Here is a 17,836-nt window from a genome sequence, read left to right as displayed (position 1 = left end):
AGTCTACTTCTGGGTATCGTTGGTTTGTCACTTTTATTGATTGTTATTCCCGTGTGACTTGAGTTTACCTACTTCGAACTAAAAGTGAAGTTTTTTTTTTTTTTTTCTTGTTTTAGCCTTTTTCATCAAATGGTGACCAATCTCTTTCATGCTACTATTAAAATTCTTCACAGTGATAATGGGACTGAGTACATTGATGGTGATTTTTGGACATATCTTGAGGAGCATGGCATTCTTTACCAAACTAGTTGTGTTGGCACCCCTCAGCAGAATGGCGTTGCCGAACGCAAGAACAGCCATCTCCTTGAAGTTGCTCGCTCGCTCGCGCTCTTGTTTACCATGAATGTCCCTAAGTCTTTTTGGGATGATGCTGTTCTCACTACTACTTACCTTATCAACCGTATGCCTTCAAGTGTCCTCCAATTCCAAATTCCTTTTGCACTTTTTCTTGTGACTTATCCCATGTTTTTCTTCCTCCTTGAGTTTTTGGGTATATTTGTATTGTTCATTTGTAACCTCGTACTTGTGGGAAAAGCTGTGCGTTGCGCATTTCTTGGCTATTCTACAACTCAAAAGGGTCACAAATGCTATAATCCTCACACTCATAAATTGTATGTTAGTATGGATGTCATCTTCCGTGAATCTGAATCTTTTTTTACTTCTTCTCCGCCATCTCCTCAGGGGAAGAGTGAGATGGATTAGATTGCGGATGAGGCATCATATCAGCATGAGTTATCCTTTTTTATTCCTCGTCAGTGGGCTGTTATTTGTGGTGGGGAGGGGGGGGGGGGCTTGAGAATGGTTTTGATGGTGAGCCTGACATTGGAGGCCGTTTGGACAGGGTTGATCTTAAGACTTATTCACGGCGTTAGAAAGAGAAGCCATCCCGTCTGCCACCAAGTCAGTCATCGCTCCTTGTGCTAGTTCCAGATCCTGTTTCCACTGATTCTATAGGTAATGCATTGCATTCTATTTCTTCACCAGTAGTTGATAGTCTTGTTGTTGATGATTTGAGTCTTTCTATTGCTCTTAGAAAGGGGGTTAGGACTTGTACTCAACACCTTATTTCTAAATTTGTGTCCTATGATTCATTGTCTCTTGTATATTGTGTTTTTGTTTCATCTCTGTGTTCTGTGTGTATCCTACAGGGTTGGAAAGAAGCGATTAATGATCCTAAGTGGAAAGGAACTATGGTAGAAGAGATGCAAGCCATAGTGGGTGTTTACCATTAAGCAGAAGGCCGATGGAACAATTGAACGATACAAAGCAAGACTAGTGGCCAAGGGATTTACCCAGACATATGGAATTGATTATCAAGAAACCTTTGCTCCTGTTAAAAAGATGAATTCCATTCGAGCCCTTTTCTCATGTGCAGCTAACCTGGGGTGGCCTTTACAACAACTAGATGTGAAGAATGCACTTCTTCATGAAGATTTAGAGGAGGAGGTTTATATGGATGTGCCACTAGGATTCTCCTCTCAAGCTACAGTTGGAAAAATCTGCAGGTTGAAGAAAGCTTTATATGGTTTGAAACAGTCTCCTTGGGCTTGGTTTGACAGATTTCTGAAAGTAATGTTGAGGTTTGGGTATAAGCAAAGCAATGCAGATCATACTATGTTTGTCAAATGCAATGCAAATAAGGTAATCGTGCTTATTGTATGTGGATGATATAAATGTGACAAGGAATGATAAGGATGTGACACATCTGAAGATGCAGTTGGCCAAGGAGTTTGAGATCAAAGATTTTGGCCCGTTGAGGTACTTTCTTGGGATTGAAGTTGCCAGGTCTGACAAAGGCATCTTTATTTCTCAAAGGAAGTACATTCTAGATCTTCTTAAAGAAACATGCATGTTAGGCTGTAAACTGGCCGATTAACCTATTGAGGTTAATCATCATTTTTGCAGTGGTATTGGTAACTCAGTGGAGAAGGATAGGTACTAAAGACCCGTGGGACGGCTTATATACCTATCTCATACTCGACCGGATATTGGCTATGTAGTTGGGATAGTAAGTCAGTTTATGCATGATCCTCGCGCACCACATTTGGAGGCTGTGTATCGCATTTTGAGACATCTTAAATCAACCACAGACAAAGGGATTTTGTTTTCTAATCATGGTCACTTGAGTTTGGAGGCATTTATAGATGCAGATTGGGCAGGTTCTATAGATGACCGAAGGTCTACATCTAGTAACTGCGCTTTATAGGGGGAAATTTAGTCACTTGGCGTAGTAAGAAACAGACAGTGGTGTCTCGGGCTAGTGCAGAGCCAGAATATTGAGCTATGGCGCATGGTACTTGTGAACTCATGTGGCCTCAGTCCTTGTTGAGTGATATAGGAATTGTTTACGGTGATCCGATGACTCTGTACTCTGATAACAAAGCTGCCATCAGTATTGCTCACAATCATGTTCAACATGATAAGGCCAAGCATATTGAGATTGACCGACACTTTATTAAGGAGAAATTGAATAAAGTTTTGATATATATGCCTTTTGTAAAGTCGGACGATCAATTGGCTGATGTATTTACCAAAGATCTTAGTAGTAAGGTCTTTCATCCATTTTGTTGCAAGTTGGGCACGAGAAACATATTTGCACCAACTTGAGGGGAAGTGTCAAGTGTTAGTATGGGTAGATATGTCATTTAGTCTTATATTATAAATACATGTGTAAGAGCCCTAATATTTTATGATAGTGAATACACAGCAGCTGTTTCTCTCGTCTCTCATTCTTCTTCTTCTTCTTCTTCTTCTTCTTCTTCTTCTTCTTCTTCATCTATACTTGACACTAATCAATTAGCAACAGCTCGTGTTCTTTTTTTTTAGCATCGACAGTTCTTGTGTTCTCATGCTAAGTACTGCAAATAAGTGCATGACAGCACAACTTATCCCATTATAAAATTAAACCAATGGTATAGGCATTTTCATGACAAATTACGTATTTTTGTTAAAATAGCATGAAAATTAGTATACCATACACGTAAGATCAGCAGCAATATTGTATTACTGATGGAAAATACAAAGTAATGTATTTGCTTTTCTAACCTGGAATCCCAGTGTGACAAGATCCTTCTCTGATGCATCAGCTACAGACCTTACAAATAAAGTCAAATGGAATGGCTCAGTCTAAACCAGAACAAAAAGCACAGAAGGTAACTGAAAGCATATATGGTCAGTAGAAGGTGAACCTCAACATCTCAAGAATATTTGGCCAGCTGTAATGCAAATTCTCTCCATGCCTCTGAAATAATTTAGAACAAAAAAGAGGAAAGTTAAAAAATCAAGAGATAAAGATCATTAGTATAAAATTATTCCCAACATGTAACAATTTACCTCCAAAACATGCAGAAGAATCTTTAGAGATCCAGCACGAACATCGATGCTTTGATTTGAAACGTAGAGAACTCTTAATGGAGATACGACAGCACACTCAAGTGATCTCAACTCTGCATGCAAGGCTTCCATCTAGAGAGAGAGACAGAGAGAGGTGTCCATGCATTTAAAAAAGCACTATGGGGCTGTCAATCAAAAAAGCAAAAAAAAAAGATGACAATTCTCACTTCACGAGATGTGCCATGTAGTCTGGATGCCGCATTTTCCTGAAACTGATCTGAACCCAAAACAGCACAAATTGATTGGTCCAATGCATCAAGTGCCATATTTCTTAAGTTCTGATTAGCATTATCAGCAAGCTGTAAAATAGCTTAATGATGTTAAAAAGCAAGAAAAAGGTGTAAGCATTATATGTGATAATTTATGGGAATAATATTTGAAACCACCTCAAGAAAATGTCCAACAACTTGATCCCATAAAGGCTCCACCCCTATAACACAGTAGACGAACGTACAATGAAGCAAAAGATTATATTGTATCTCAAGAAAATATGAAAATTCCATATTTCAAATGCATAAAATTACAAATCCAGTTTCTGAGTTATCATACGTTACTATAATAAGATCCATCAAGAATATTATCTAGCAAATAACCCATTTTTTAGCACTAAAGTTAAATAACCCATTTTAGCACAGAATCCTACAAGCAGACACACGGGCATGTGCCAAAAGTATTCCCACCAGACATTTACTTCTCCAGTTTCTCAAGAGATAATGATGCCTTTATTAATGGTCCTTATGGCAAGGCAGCATGCTCACAAAGATTATTAGATGCTGACAAGGGCAGAACCTTTTAATTACTTCCCAATATGATGCTCATGTGCAATTAAAACACAGACAAGTACAATTTTTTCAAATGCCTGAATTTATATATCTGATCAGATAGTCAACATCTTCAAAACCAATCAGGTAGTCGATTGATTATCTCCTTGGCAAAGGAAATCCCCTTCCCTCTTTCTCCCCCGAAATGGGAGAAAGACAGGATATAAATTACATTGAAATACTCTCCTATTTCATGGCAAAATGTGAATAATTTTATACATAAAATTACCAACTTCACTGCTCAAAATAAGAAAAAACTTCTTATTTAGACAAAAATAGGTAGCACCAGCATCGAACTATGCCCAGGGTATGCACCAAATATAGCAAACAACCAACATCAAACAACAGAAATATTATCTTAAAAATCTAAAAACAAGAATGACACAATAATAATAGTTTACGGTGTGCAATAAAACAAGATATCTCTGAGAACCCCAAGTATAATTCATAAAGCCTACGGGAAGCACTAAATTCTTAAACGCATATCTACTGCATGCCAAGATTGGAGTTCAAACCCAAATCCCATCAATTCTACACAACACATAGTAGAGAGTTGGATGACCTACTGGAAATACAAATTTAATCCAATCAAGAAATATATAACATTTGGGTATTAGCATACATATCTTAATCAAATTTTAGAGAATTTAAAAAAATAATTTAACTAATCCACCTAAATTATATATTTTACATTAAAATAACTTAATATAATTTCTTGAAAATACAAGTGCAAAATTGCGGATAAGACTCATAATGAAAAGAAGAGGAAAGCAAAATAAAAACAAAGCTATCCATAAGAAATTCATGCAAACTCATTCCTTACTGTGAAGATTATTGACAAGGATGGATATCATTCTCTCCACCGAAAAACTGATGCTTCCAATTTTTTGACTTGATACTTGTCCAAAACCACTTACAGTTTCTGTCACACATTGATGTGACAACTGACATAGTGCAGAAAGAAGTGATTTAACTGCAGATATGTTCATCAATGCTGAGCTCTCAAACAGCTTCACAGTAGAAGAAGAACATGGGTTAGGGCATGCAGTTTCTGAATAACAGAAGGAAAAGATTAGAAAAATAAAATAAAACACACCTGAGAATTCAAGGAAGAGAGGATGCTGAAGTCACTGTATTGACCAGATGATTCTCTTGTAAGCTTTGAGACACCAGTTGAGACCTCCTACAGGTGTACATATACAACAGTTTCATAAATGTTCATCAAACACTCTGTATAAAATAAAGCAAGATAATAAAAAAATAAAAATATAGTATAAGAAGAAATTGAAATTACTCAAGTTGTCATTTTTTATATTCGACATTCATGTTTGCAGTTCATTCCCTCATTTTAGTCACCGGCTCCATAAAAGTTGCAAAATTATGTCTTTGCAGTGAAATTAAGAACTCTTGACTTATGGAAATGTAGCAGATAAGTGTCACCACAAACTAGACAATCTCTGACACCTAAATAGAGATAAGTGCTTCAATTTGACACATGCATGGCAAATAGTGACACGGCCCTCTTCTTTCCTTCACAATATTATACATGTTCTCTCCAATTGATTTCCTAACCAGTAAGCCAAAGGGTGAAGGGCCCAATAACAAACTTTATGTTCATGAATTCAAGGCTACAAATGGCATAACAAAACAAAGAAAAAGAAAAGAGAATGATAAGAAATAAAATAAATAAACACAAAAAAATAAATAAATAAAAGGAATAAAAAAGTGAAAGACACACCCATTAACATTTTTTCCCTAAACCCTAAACCCTGGATAGAGCGGACTAGTGAAAAATGATTCATGTCGCCAAGCCCACCTAATTGGGACACAAGGCTTAATTTAGTTTGGTTTGGTTTAGTTACTTGAATGGCATACTAATGCACTAATATTGACTAGTCAAAGTGGATAAACGCATAGGTCATCTACTTCAAATTACCAGTAATATGTCTAAAGGTTTATATTAAGGAACATATAATTAACACTTTATCATCAAAAATTAGAGTGAAAAAAATCATTACTGTCAAATCTTCGTCAGGAAACACGAAATCAATGAACAAATTATGTATAAAGGAAGTATGAAAAACTCTAAACTATGATATACTATGAAACTAGTTTTAATTTGTTGAATAAACATTTAAAGAAGGATATTACAAAACACCTGAGTAGTGGCATGTGGAGAATGGATTGCTCGGTCCAAAGCTGCTAGAGTTTCCAAAACCTACATATTTTTGGAAGCTGAGTTATAAACAAGCTTCATTGATTTGATATGGAAATGAAAACAGTCTGACCTACCAAAACCCAAGAAGGGCCCAAAACATTGTGCAATCGATGAGCAACATTGAAGAGAGTCCTTAAGGCCTGACTTCACAAGAGCAGTTAAATGAGAATTCGGAAAGTAAGATAACCTTATGTTGTTAACTAAACCAATCATGTAAAGTAACATCAAACAAATAGGTGAATCAGAGAAGCATGCTAATAGTCATATAATATATATAGACTATAATGTAAAGCCAAACATACCTGCACATTCTTGGGAGTAAGGACAATGCTATCCCTTTGATCAACCAACAGTTCAGAACGTTTTGCACTAGGAGATTGTAAACCACTGCAGAAACCACAAATATAAGGCAATATCTCAATCTTTTCTCAAGTAGCTATAGGGTGAAAAGTTGAAACTAATTATGTTCCACATTTTTAATTTCACTAATTTAAACCCTAAATTTTTAAACGGGTCCCAATTCAAACCATCCATTCAGGTCTGTTTAAATGGGTCCCAATTCAAACCATCCCAATCCAAAAAAGGGAACACACCATAGGAGCTTGAAAAGAAAGAAAGCCACAACTCTTTCATGACAAAAACAACAAAATCCAAGAGCCTGTATTACAAGCGTGTCATACAAAAAATGTAGTCATGATAGTATTTGCCAAAATCTGTCTACATTGCAATCATCCAAGGAAAAACAGGAGCTGTAATGAGCTTCTCAATATACGTACCTCCACTTTACAGGTTCAGAAGGAATATTGATTGTAAATTTGCACAGGGAAGCTAAAAATGAGTTTAAAGGTTCTACAGCACGAAGAACCCCACATGCCTGTGTAATAATCACAAATGACACAAACTGTCATCCACTGTTGAAGTTAAATATCAATACAGCTCATTCAAAAGGAACAAAAAGCTATAAGGCATATCAATAAACATAGATGCACAGAAAGAGAAATAGCTTTAAAGTGGACTTTTAGTTTTGAAAGAATTCAAAAAGGAAATTAAAATTATCAAAAGATACTTAAATTGGTAGCCATATATATTTGAGTCAATGACTCAAAATTATGGTTACCTGAGTAAATGCCTGATATCCCTTTAATATTTCCAACACAATAGCCTCTCCTTGTGACCTTCAAAATTAGCAGGTAAGACAGCAAAATAGGAATTTCCTAAGAACCATTATAAACATCAGAATGAAAATCACCGTACTTTGTTAGAATCAGGGACAATGCATCAAGTATGGTCAGCCACATTGAATCAACCATAGACATGCAGAGAACTGCAGTTTTCCCAGTACACTTTGCCAGTGGGTCAGAGTCACATCTAGGGGATTCAAGCTGATAGTGCCAACAACCATTTTGAGAATAAGAATCAAGCTAAACATATACACGCAACTTTATGATCAGAAGAAATAAAAAGAACAAATATATGTTTGAAGAATTATATTCTCAGATCTGTGAATACTGTATGCATTATTTCCATTTGTGTATATATACACATCTTTGTCTGCTCATGTGTGAACATACAAAAACTACACATACACAGAATTACCTCTCCCGCATCCACTGCCTCATCTGTCAAAGTGGCCACAGTAAAGACAACTCCCAGCAAACCCTCAATAGCCAATGTTATTGTGTGGGCTTCACTTGCAACCAAAACAGCAGCATTGGAAGCATCATTCTCTAAGCTCCATTCAATCCCTGCCAAAAGTAGAAAATAGTCATATTGTGTCACCACCAAAGGTTGCGAACAGACTACTGATCCACCTACGAATCTTAACAATGCTAGACGAAAACATTTGCATTCATGTACTTCTGAAATTAGACATATTTTTCACTTACTCTTCTACATCCTCAAATACTAGAAAAGATATATCAGAGTCCACATCAACATGGAGGGAAAAAAAGTCATTAATATCTTTGGAGACCATAGAAACTGACATGCTCTTTCTTTGCCCAATAAATCATGATTGCTAGAGAAATATTATGCGATCATCATCTGAATAGAGCATTCAGATTTTGCTACATAAAATACATAATTGAACTTGATCCAGAAACTAAACTCTCATCTATACAATCCTAGAATACATGGAGGCCTTCCTGTCAATGGATCCTACTGTCCAGTGCCTGAGCAGGCCCTTATGATAATCTCAAAACCCCAATTGCACAAGATAGCAAGAAAAGACATAGGTAAGCATCTCTGAAAGACTGAGGTTTTTCGCCAAGGCCTTGGGATAGTGTACAATTTAGATATTTTTTTCCTTCCTTTTTCTGATAAGGGGGTATCTAGGTAAATCCAACTAATCCCAAGACCCACACAAAGCAGCCCATTCACATGGGTCGGGCAAATCTCAAGCTATGCCCACGGGTGTGGCCCCTAATGGGTTGATAGCATTCAATGGGAGTCAAACCTCAAACTTGATGCATCGTGAAGCACCAAAGGCTAAGTGACCGACCACCAAGCCAACCCCTTGGGGTTTACAATATTGGGAAATCTAGCTCTCCCAAGCCCTGCATTAATTGGAGCCTCATGCACTGGATCACCCCTTTTTTCAGACACATTGGGTAATCTAAAATAGCACAATCCACCTCTTTAGCTTAGGGGTGAGTGTTTTCAGTGAAATTGTTCTCCTAACAACCAGGGAAAATACATACATTTTTGTAAGCACAAAACCTATTCTTATCGCCTCCTCCTGCCTGTCTCCCTCGCATACCTAAACACTTTTATACTTATAATTCTTCTAGCATATCTAACATCATTCTCTTCACCCTTGGTATAAGACAATTTTCTTTTAGTATCATAGGTCAAATAGATTTATCCATCAACACCGAATAGATTTATCTTTTGAGACAGAAAACACTCATCTGCATGTGTAAAGTCTTACTCCTGTTTCAATTTCCAACTTATACCATTCTTTTGCAATGATTGCATTTAAGGATTCCACACTTCAAATGAGTTACAAAAGTTGTTTCAGCACAATGCGACAAACACCGATAAGGTAATTCAGCAGAAAAAAGAGCGAAAAAGGCACAAAAAGACATATGATGAGTCATTGCCAGAACCACATTGCCTACATGATAACACAACTCAGGTTTCCATCATTTATAAGATACCAAAAAAATCAGGCAGCTCAGTAAAAAAATTTAAGAGAGTATACTTTGGTGTACAAAATGAGAACTGAAATATATGATTACCTTTAGCTTTACTACTAAACATTCCAGCAACAGCTGCCAGGCTCTCCTCACTCGTGTCCTGAACCTGAAATGTTAACCATTCAATAATCAGAGACTTACTTTTTTCCTTTATATTTGCACAGGAAGCAATACATTAAATATGAGGGAGTATACACAAAAAAGAAAAATCGATAAGATTAATACAATTTCCATGAGATAGACCACCAATATCATATTTATTCAACATATAAGCAATATGCTGCAAAAAATACTTGTCTATCTATAAGAATGTGTCTTTGTGTTTGTATCTATGTGTGTGTGTGTGTGTGTGTGTGAGAGAGAGAGAGAGAGAGAGAGAGTGAGAGAGAGGGAGAGAGAGAGAGAGACCATAGGATGAAGTGATTGAATGGTGGAAAAGATATTGTTCGAAAATTTTCTATTTGTCGCTAAATGATTAAGTTGGGGCACAACCAATGACTTAGTCTCCTTCTCCCAATTCTCCCAACGCCCGCAAACTCTATATAACATTTTCCCATCACAAAACCATTCAAAAGGCTGCCATAATTTTAGTATTCAAAGCTTCCATACATGACAAACACTTAAGAGCATTATGAACAATCAACTCAACATTTTTTATGAAAGTCAAGTTGTTCACGTTAATATCACCATGATGATCTAACCACATGACTAGGGTAACAAACAAATGAATGAAGGATCAATAGATGATTAACAGCCATATCTTTAACCTGTACACTTGAAACAACCCGAGCAAGAGCTTTTACCATACCATCCACGACATTTGTGTTCTTGGGATTCCTACAAGGAAGAAGCAATGACTTAAAACAATAGGCAAAGAAAGTAAAAGGAAATAAACTGAAGATTTCTTTCCCCTCATTTTTCCAAAAGAAAAATTGAAAAGGGGAAGCCTTTTTTTATCTTCTTTCTAACAAAAACTTCAAGAGAAACTGGTCAAGTCATTATAACCAATACTACTCTCTGAAAAGATAATTTTCTTCACAGATTATAGTTCTTTTTCATCGTCAGTCTGAAACAAAAATTTCCAAATCAATTTCTCTGCACACATGATTACATTTGTCAAAAGTAGCATCCCCTTACAACATCATACAATGGCATGGTAGCAGAGGGAGAGAGAGAGAGAGACTAGCACAAGCATACAGCACATTGGGGAGATATAAAGCACACAACACACTACTTGTGAAGTATTCATGTAAAGAAGCATACTTTTGGCTAGATATAGAAGATCAATCATGTCATCAAATATCAGCAAATGAAATTGTTTGCACCCTTTTTTGTTGGATTCTGTCGACAGGTGGACTACTCAGGTAATGGCATGTGGCAGGGTCAAAATGGGGATCTTGCATCAATCAAAGGACAAGTGTCACCAATGAAAGTTGAATCCTATGTGTGGAGCGGCCCAGATAGTGGAGCAGACATTGGCAGAAGGTCATGGGTTTAATGGGCAACTTGCAAGAGGAGTCGCGCACAAAGTGGGTGTTTCTCTCTATCGAAGGAGGGCTAAAAGTGATGATGGATACGTGGCATCATGTAGGGGGAGCCATTCGACAAGCAAAATTGAAGATTTAATGGAGCTTAAGTCTTTGGAAATGAGAGGGGCAGTTACAGCAGTTATGCAGAAGCAGTTACACCAGTTATACATTAGCAGTTGTAGACTTGGAGGATCATGGGGTCATGGGCTAGAGAAGTAAGGACAACTATAAAAGCTAGAGATTTGAAGGGGCATCAACAACTTAACAACACATAGCTTTTAGGCTTAGGAGTAGTTTATTGTAACTTAGAAGCAGTTTCTTCTGTAATTTACATTTTGTAACTGGGTGAACTTCAGTAGTTTCATTCTGAAATTACATTGTGTTTGCTTTTTTTACGTTGTTACTTTCAGTTGTTCCAAAGAAGTCCTCATTCTTTTGAGGCATTTGAACCAATTCTACAATTGTTTTGGTTATTCTTGTTTGATTGTTTAGTTAAAATTGTGTTTAATTCCTGTCGATTGGGAGAAAGCATAATCTTTACTAACATAAATATCAATAATTTAACAAGGTGCGAATCTCCAGCTTCCGAAAGGCCTTTGTTGGAATTTTAAGTACGTTTGGGCTAGCTTTAGTTTGCTGCAACAATCTTTCAACATTTTGAAATCCTGAGCTTCGCATGGGGTTCCGGAAGAAAATAAGTGTCAGGCAATAATCTTATTGACAATAATTACAAGGTTTAAATTCTCAAATACTTTTCTCTCTTTGGTAAGTATTTTTAATATATTTTTTAGACAACTTTAAGCAGTTTGATTCCATCAGACAATGAAGGGTTTCTAGATACCTATACGTAGGTTGAACATGATAAGGAACAATGGCAGAGATAGGTGATTAGCCAATAAATCGGTATATCTAGAGTTCAATGAAAAGTCTCCACTACAACCAATTATATTTCATTCCTACACTAGAACATTCAAAAAAGCTGCTACAAAGCATAAACTACCATTTCCAGCTTCAAATCAGTGAGTGCTGAATCCATTATACTCGATCTCTAATCCTCCTTGTGAGCCGCCTAGATACTCTAGCACAATCAGCAATACAATGAGATATTTTTAACCCTTTTTTATTATTTTTTTTTATTTTAATCTCCAGAGCTTCTAGTCAGTGGGGTGACTCTTGACCCTGCACTAGTTTTTTAATTTTTTACTCAATAACGTGAGTCCAGCATGGAAAGAATAGCAGATTGTAACTCTGTAAATAGAGAATATCTTTGTCTTCCAGATCAATTTGAGACCTGTCCACTTTTTGCTGTCAAATGATTGCAAAGAATTATAATTAACATTCTGCAACGACAAGGGAGGCTCAGGTTGATAGTCAGTCATACCAAATAGCATTAAGTAAAAACTAGGTGGTTTCTTCTTAGTAAGATATTGATAATTCAAACATATACAAGCTAACACTTAGCTCACACCAAACTACAGTTCACAAGTTACAACGGCTTACATAAGCAGCAGATTCATTTCCTGAATATGAAACATATCACTCAGTCCCCACCCTCTTACCCTTTTTGCTTTTTGAAAAATACTCTCTTTTTATCAACTAAAACCTGGTCTGCCAGTATGTCCACACTTATCTGGCATGGCATAAAAACAATATGGTAATACATAAGTGTTAGAATAATATATTGTTATTTGGGTTCTTATTTTGTAATTATTATGTGCCTTGGGGCTCCATTGTAATTATTAAATTCATTAATATAAATAGGAGATGATATCCTAATCATTCCCTAATCTAGTATTCTATCCATCAGACCTCCTGCACCAATACCCCTCAACAAAATGGGGTGATGGAACGCAAGAATCGCCATCTTCTTGACATGGCTCGGTGCATATGTTTTTCTATGAGTGTGCCTCGATCTTGCTGGGGCGACGCTGTTCTCACTGCTGCCCATCTTATTAATCGTCTTCCTACTCAGGTCTTGCAAAAACGAGCTCCTCTTCAAGTCCTCCTTGGTTCCTTGTCCTTATTTTCTATTCCTCCCAAATTTTTGGCTCTGTCTGTTTTGTCCATAATCACTCTCCTACTCGTGGTAAGTTGGACCCTCGTTCCTTCAAATGTGTTTTCCTTGGGTACTCTCCTACTCAAAAAGGATATAAGTGTTACCACCCTCATTTTCGTAAGTGGTGTATGTCCATGGATGTTACCTTCTTTGAGTCCCAGTCCTATTTCTTGTCCTTTCCGGTGTCCCAGTCCTCCCTTCCGGTGGAGCCTTGGTGTGAAGTGATTCCTGTGATTCCTATGTTGGAGCCAGTTGTTCTTGCACCACCACCTCTTATTGGGACTACAGAACCCAATGTCACCAAGGATAAAGAAGGGCAAGTTTATGTCCGCGACAAAAACAGACAGAAAGGTACTTGGATACAAGAGACCACTTCTGCTCCTTCACTGCCATCTCCTGCTTTTGATGAGAGTTCAGGTAACTTTGAATCTCGAGTCCATTGATCTTGATGTTCCTATTGCCAAGAGAAAGGGTGTGAGATCTTGTACTCAACATCCTATCTCAAATTTTGTGTCTTACTCTCATTTGTCGTCCTCATATAGAGCGTTTGTGTCAAATATTTCCTCTGTTAGCATTCCTAACCATTTTCAGAATGCTCTTGCTACCTCTGAGTGGAAACTTGCCATGATTGATGAAATGAAAGCACTTAGGAAGAATGGCACTTGGGAATTGACTGAGTTACTTAAGGGCAAACAACTTGTTGGATGCAAATGGGTGTATACTGTGAAACACAAAGCGAATGGTTCTATTGAGTGTTACAAGGCGAGACATGTGGCCAAAGGGTTCACTCAGACATATGGCGTTGACTATCAGGAGACCTTTGCACCTGTGGCTAAGATGAATTCAGTCAGAGTACTTCTATCTCTAGTAGCTAATCTAGATTGGCCACTTCATCAGTTTGATGTAAAGAATGCCTTTCTCCATGGTGACCTCGAAGAAGAGGTATATATGGACATTCCTCCTGGTTTTGAGGATCATCAGACAAAAGGCAAAGTATGTAGGCTTCGAAAGTCATTATATGGTCTCAAACAGTCTCCAAGGGCTTGATTTGAGAGATTCACTCAGGCTATGCTTAAATATGGCTTCAAAGAGAGTCAGGCAGATCACACCTTGTTTGTGAAACATTCCTCACTTGGTAAGACTACAACACTCATTGTTTATGTAGATGACATAGTTCTTACGGGTGATGATAGTGATGAAATTCCTCTGTTGAAGAAACATTTAGCCAGTGAGTTTGAAATCAAAGACTTGGGGAGCTTGAAGCATTTTCTGGGAATTGAAGTTGCTCGCTCCAAGGATGGGATATTTATCTCACAGAGAAAATATGTGCTTGATCTGTTGAAGGAAATTGGGATGGTTGGCTGCAAGGCCTGTGACACTCCACTGGAACCCAATCAGAAACTGGGGGAGGATGAAGGAGGAGTAGCTGTTGATAGGGGGAGCTATCAGTGATTAGTAGGTAAGCTCATTTACCTATCTCACTCCCGTCCTGATATTGCTGTTGCTGTCAGTGTGGTTAGTCAGTTTATGCATGCTCCTCATTAGATTCACTTCGGGGCTGTTATGAGGATTTTGAGGTACTTGAAGTCTACTCCTGATAAGGGTCTATATTTTTCAAAGTATGATCATCTTCGTGTGGAAGCCTATACAGATACTGACTGGGCTGGATCAGTGATTGATAGGAGATCGACTTCAGGGTATTGCACCTTTTTTGGAGGTAACTTCGTTACTTGGAAGAGTAAGAAACAAAATGTGGTTGCCAGATCAAGTGCAGAAACTGAGTTTAGAGCTATGACACAAGGGGTGTGTGAGCTCTTATGGATCAAGTTATTGTTGAGTGATCTAGGTATTGATCAGATGGACTCTATGCGGTTATACTGTGATAATAAGGCCGCTATCAACATTGCTCACAATCCGGTTCAACATGACAGGACAAAGCATGTTGAGATTGATTGCCACTTTATTAAGGAGAAACTCATTACTCCTTTTGTGCAGTATGGTGAACAATTTGCTGACATCTTCACCAAGGGAGTTCGGAGTAAGCCATTTCATGACATCTTAGGCAAGCTGGGCATGAGAGATATCTTCGCACCAGTTTGAGGGGGAGTGTTAGAATAATATATTGTTATTTGGGTTCTTATTTTGTAATTATTTTGTGCCTTAGGGCTCCCTTGTAATTATTAAATTCATTAATATAAATAGGGGATGATATCCTAATCATTCCCTAATCTAGTATTCTCTAAAAATAACAAGAAGAAGTAGACATCAATAACAACTCCTCACAAAATGAACGCACCTACATAATAAACTCCTTAACGGAAAATGGAGAAGGATTGCCTAACGGGGACAGTGGATAAAACAAACTCCACACCATTATGACCAGCAATGTCAAATAAAAATACAAGATCAATCCCTAGAATAGATAATAAGTCTTGAGACATTCCATAATTATTTGTAATGGCCCGGATATTGAATGTTCATCCAGAGAAAATAAAACCTTAATATGTAGATTAGTCAATTCTACAATTAGAAACCATTAGGCACATGGAAACCAAATCATGTTTTGTAAGAATTTTGAACTGACACATCATCAACTTGTTGAGTACTAGCACAAAACAAGAATATAAGCAAGAGCTATGAAGCTTACATGTCGAAGGTTTGGAAAAGAATTCGCAAAGTCCGTGCCTCCACACAAAAACCCTGTCAACTTGCAAGCTCCTAAATATTAGATGCAGATCTTACAAATTGCAACCTAGAAGATAAATTATTGATAAGTCTCTGTGTTTGTGTGTGTGTGACAAGAAAAAGGACTTGCTGCTTCCCAGGTTTTTGGATTTACCCGCAAAAGTTCAAGCACAAGAATGCGATGCCATAATGGCAAATCAAGAGATATAACCTTCACTAACATGCTGAGGAAAACCTGCATTCAAAAAAATAAAATATTCTTATATGATTTAGAATCCAAAGATGCAGCTACATAGATGCAACCACAGCAACAGGAAAATAATAGGTATTTCATGGTCCAAGCAACAAGGTTTAGCTATCCTTCTAAAGGGTTGTAGCGCTACTTGAAGATAGTGGAGGAATTCCAAAGAAGGATACTTAGGGAGAGTGGATGTACACTTGGGTTAAGTCGAACCACCATAAATTGCAATGTTGATACCTCTTATCATTTCTCTAATATGAAGCACCGACAGTTCAAAATAGGTGCCATAGCCGTGTCGGACACGTGAACACAGTGAGGACACACATGGTGTGTCCCTTTATTTAATTAATTTTTTTTTCAGGGAACAATTTGGGGACATGCTTGGTACATGCCAACTAGTTTCTTTTTCCTCCCCTTTTCTTTAGTACTTTTGATAGATGTTGGATATTAAATGTTTGTTCATTTTTGCTTAGATTTAAATACTTAATAGATTATCCATAAAAAAGATATAAATGATAAGTAATAATTTAAAAGTGATTTTTTTTATGTTGAATTAATATTAGTTTTTGTTAATTTTGATTGTTCGTGAATGTAATATTAATCAACATAGTAAATAAAAATATATGAAAAAATATTTTATTGCCGTGTCCCCCGCCATGTCTGTGTGCCCATTTTTTTGAAATCACCATATCCCGTGTCCGTGTCCATGTCTATGTCCGTGTTCGTGTTCGTGTTCGTGTCTGCATCCATAACCATGTCTCCGTGCATCTTAGTTTCTCTATCTTTGCTTACTTGGGTTGTAATTACTAGGATAACAATTATGAACACTTTTAGACTTTGGAAATCGATTAATTTCCAAACTGCAAAATCAAACAGTCCAACTAAACTATGGCACAATAAAAGATGACTATGACTTTTGCAATTTGGTATCCTTTTCAACATACAATTATGTAATTTTACAGCTAACTAGAGCAACAACAATCGTAAATTGATCATACCTCACATTCAGTGATAAGAGTTGAACTGTAAAACCTTATTAAGTGGGAAACCGATCGCAAGACCAAGCGACGAAAATAAGGCTCTCCTGCCTCTCCTTCAAGCTGATTTAAAACAGAATATGATAAAGATATCTCAAAAGATAATACATTAAAGCATAGTCAGATAAAAAGGACTCGGACTTTTCAACAAAGAAATCACCTCGGCATTGGTGCGAAGTGAAGTCATGAGAAGTGAACATATCTGGTGGCGCAAAACCTGTTGCATTATCATGCTATCTTGTAAACAATGAAATAAGTTGTAGACACAAATACCTAATCTATACCCTCTCTCACAACTTAAGCTCTTACTAGTTAACTAACAAGCTTAACATGCATGGATACATACAAATGTTCTCAACTCATGATATAGTTATAATCACCTGTTCATATGGAACCAATGTTCTGAACACAACCACATAATTAGACAGAATGAACCTGCATAACAGTGCACCAAATAAAATTATATAATATTTTCTAAAATATAAAGAAGAAGTGTAATATTTAGGCTAAGTACGAAAATACTTGCATTCAAATATTACAAAGACATTTTCTAACAACTTGTTCCCCTTATTAAGCAACAAATTAAGCATTCTAGACACAAACCAAATGCTAGGGACAGATTCATTATATGCCTATTATAGGTGCCAAGGTATAACTAT

General features: G+C 37.0%; 1 protein-coding gene across 4 annotated transcripts in view; it reads right to left on the bottom strand.

Annotated features, from left to right (window-relative positions):
* LOC114301197 (ARM repeat superfamily protein) overlaps window positions 1-17,836 on the bottom strand; it is a 56,238-nt gene that overhangs the window by 21,395 nt on the left and 17,007 nt on the right. For all 4 annotated transcript variants that reach the window (XR_014330274.1, XM_082869969.1, XM_082869970.1 and 1 more), the window contains exons 8-28: window positions 17,558-17,612; window positions 17,338-17,394; window positions 17,139-17,240; window positions 16,054-16,134; window positions 15,862-15,914; window positions 10,397-10,466; window positions 9,672-9,735; window positions 8,029-8,177; window positions 7,687-7,814; window positions 7,550-7,607; window positions 7,209-7,306; window positions 6,735-6,819; window positions 6,507-6,572; window positions 6,373-6,432; window positions 5,311-5,397; window positions 5,038-5,224; window positions 3,780-3,823; window positions 3,561-3,692; window positions 3,334-3,465; window positions 3,189-3,241; window positions 3,046-3,094 (exon numbers count right to left, since the gene is read on the bottom strand). Coding sequence is in view for 3 of the 4 variants with exons in the window: in XM_082869969.1 (XP_082726095.1) it covers window positions 3,046-3,094; window positions 3,189-3,241; window positions 3,334-3,465; window positions 3,561-3,692; window positions 3,780-3,823; window positions 5,038-5,224; window positions 5,311-5,397; window positions 6,373-6,432; window positions 6,507-6,572; window positions 6,735-6,819; window positions 7,209-7,306; window positions 7,550-7,607; window positions 7,687-7,814; window positions 8,029-8,177; window positions 9,672-9,735; window positions 10,397-10,466; window positions 15,862-15,914; window positions 16,054-16,134; window positions 17,139-17,240; window positions 17,338-17,394; window positions 17,558-17,612 (1,810 nt within the window). In the remaining variant the exon portion in view is untranslated. The remainder of the gene's footprint in view (window positions 1-3,045; window positions 3,095-3,188; window positions 3,242-3,333; window positions 3,466-3,560; window positions 3,693-3,779; window positions 3,824-5,037; window positions 5,225-5,310; window positions 5,398-6,372; window positions 6,433-6,506; window positions 6,573-6,734; window positions 6,820-7,208; window positions 7,307-7,549; window positions 7,608-7,686; window positions 7,815-8,028; window positions 8,178-9,671; window positions 9,736-10,396; window positions 10,467-15,861; window positions 15,915-16,053; window positions 16,135-17,138; window positions 17,241-17,337; window positions 17,395-17,557; window positions 17,613-17,836) is intronic.

The sequence above is a fragment of the Camellia sinensis genome, chromosome 5, assembly GCF_055761805.1.
Source record: "Camellia sinensis isolate YWXY chromosome 5, ASM5576180v1, whole genome shotgun sequence".
In the NCBI taxonomy this organism is placed as follows: domain Eukaryota; kingdom Viridiplantae; phylum Streptophyta; class Magnoliopsida; order Ericales; family Theaceae; genus Camellia; species Camellia sinensis.
This window is presented reverse-complemented; position numbering and strand designations above follow the sequence as displayed.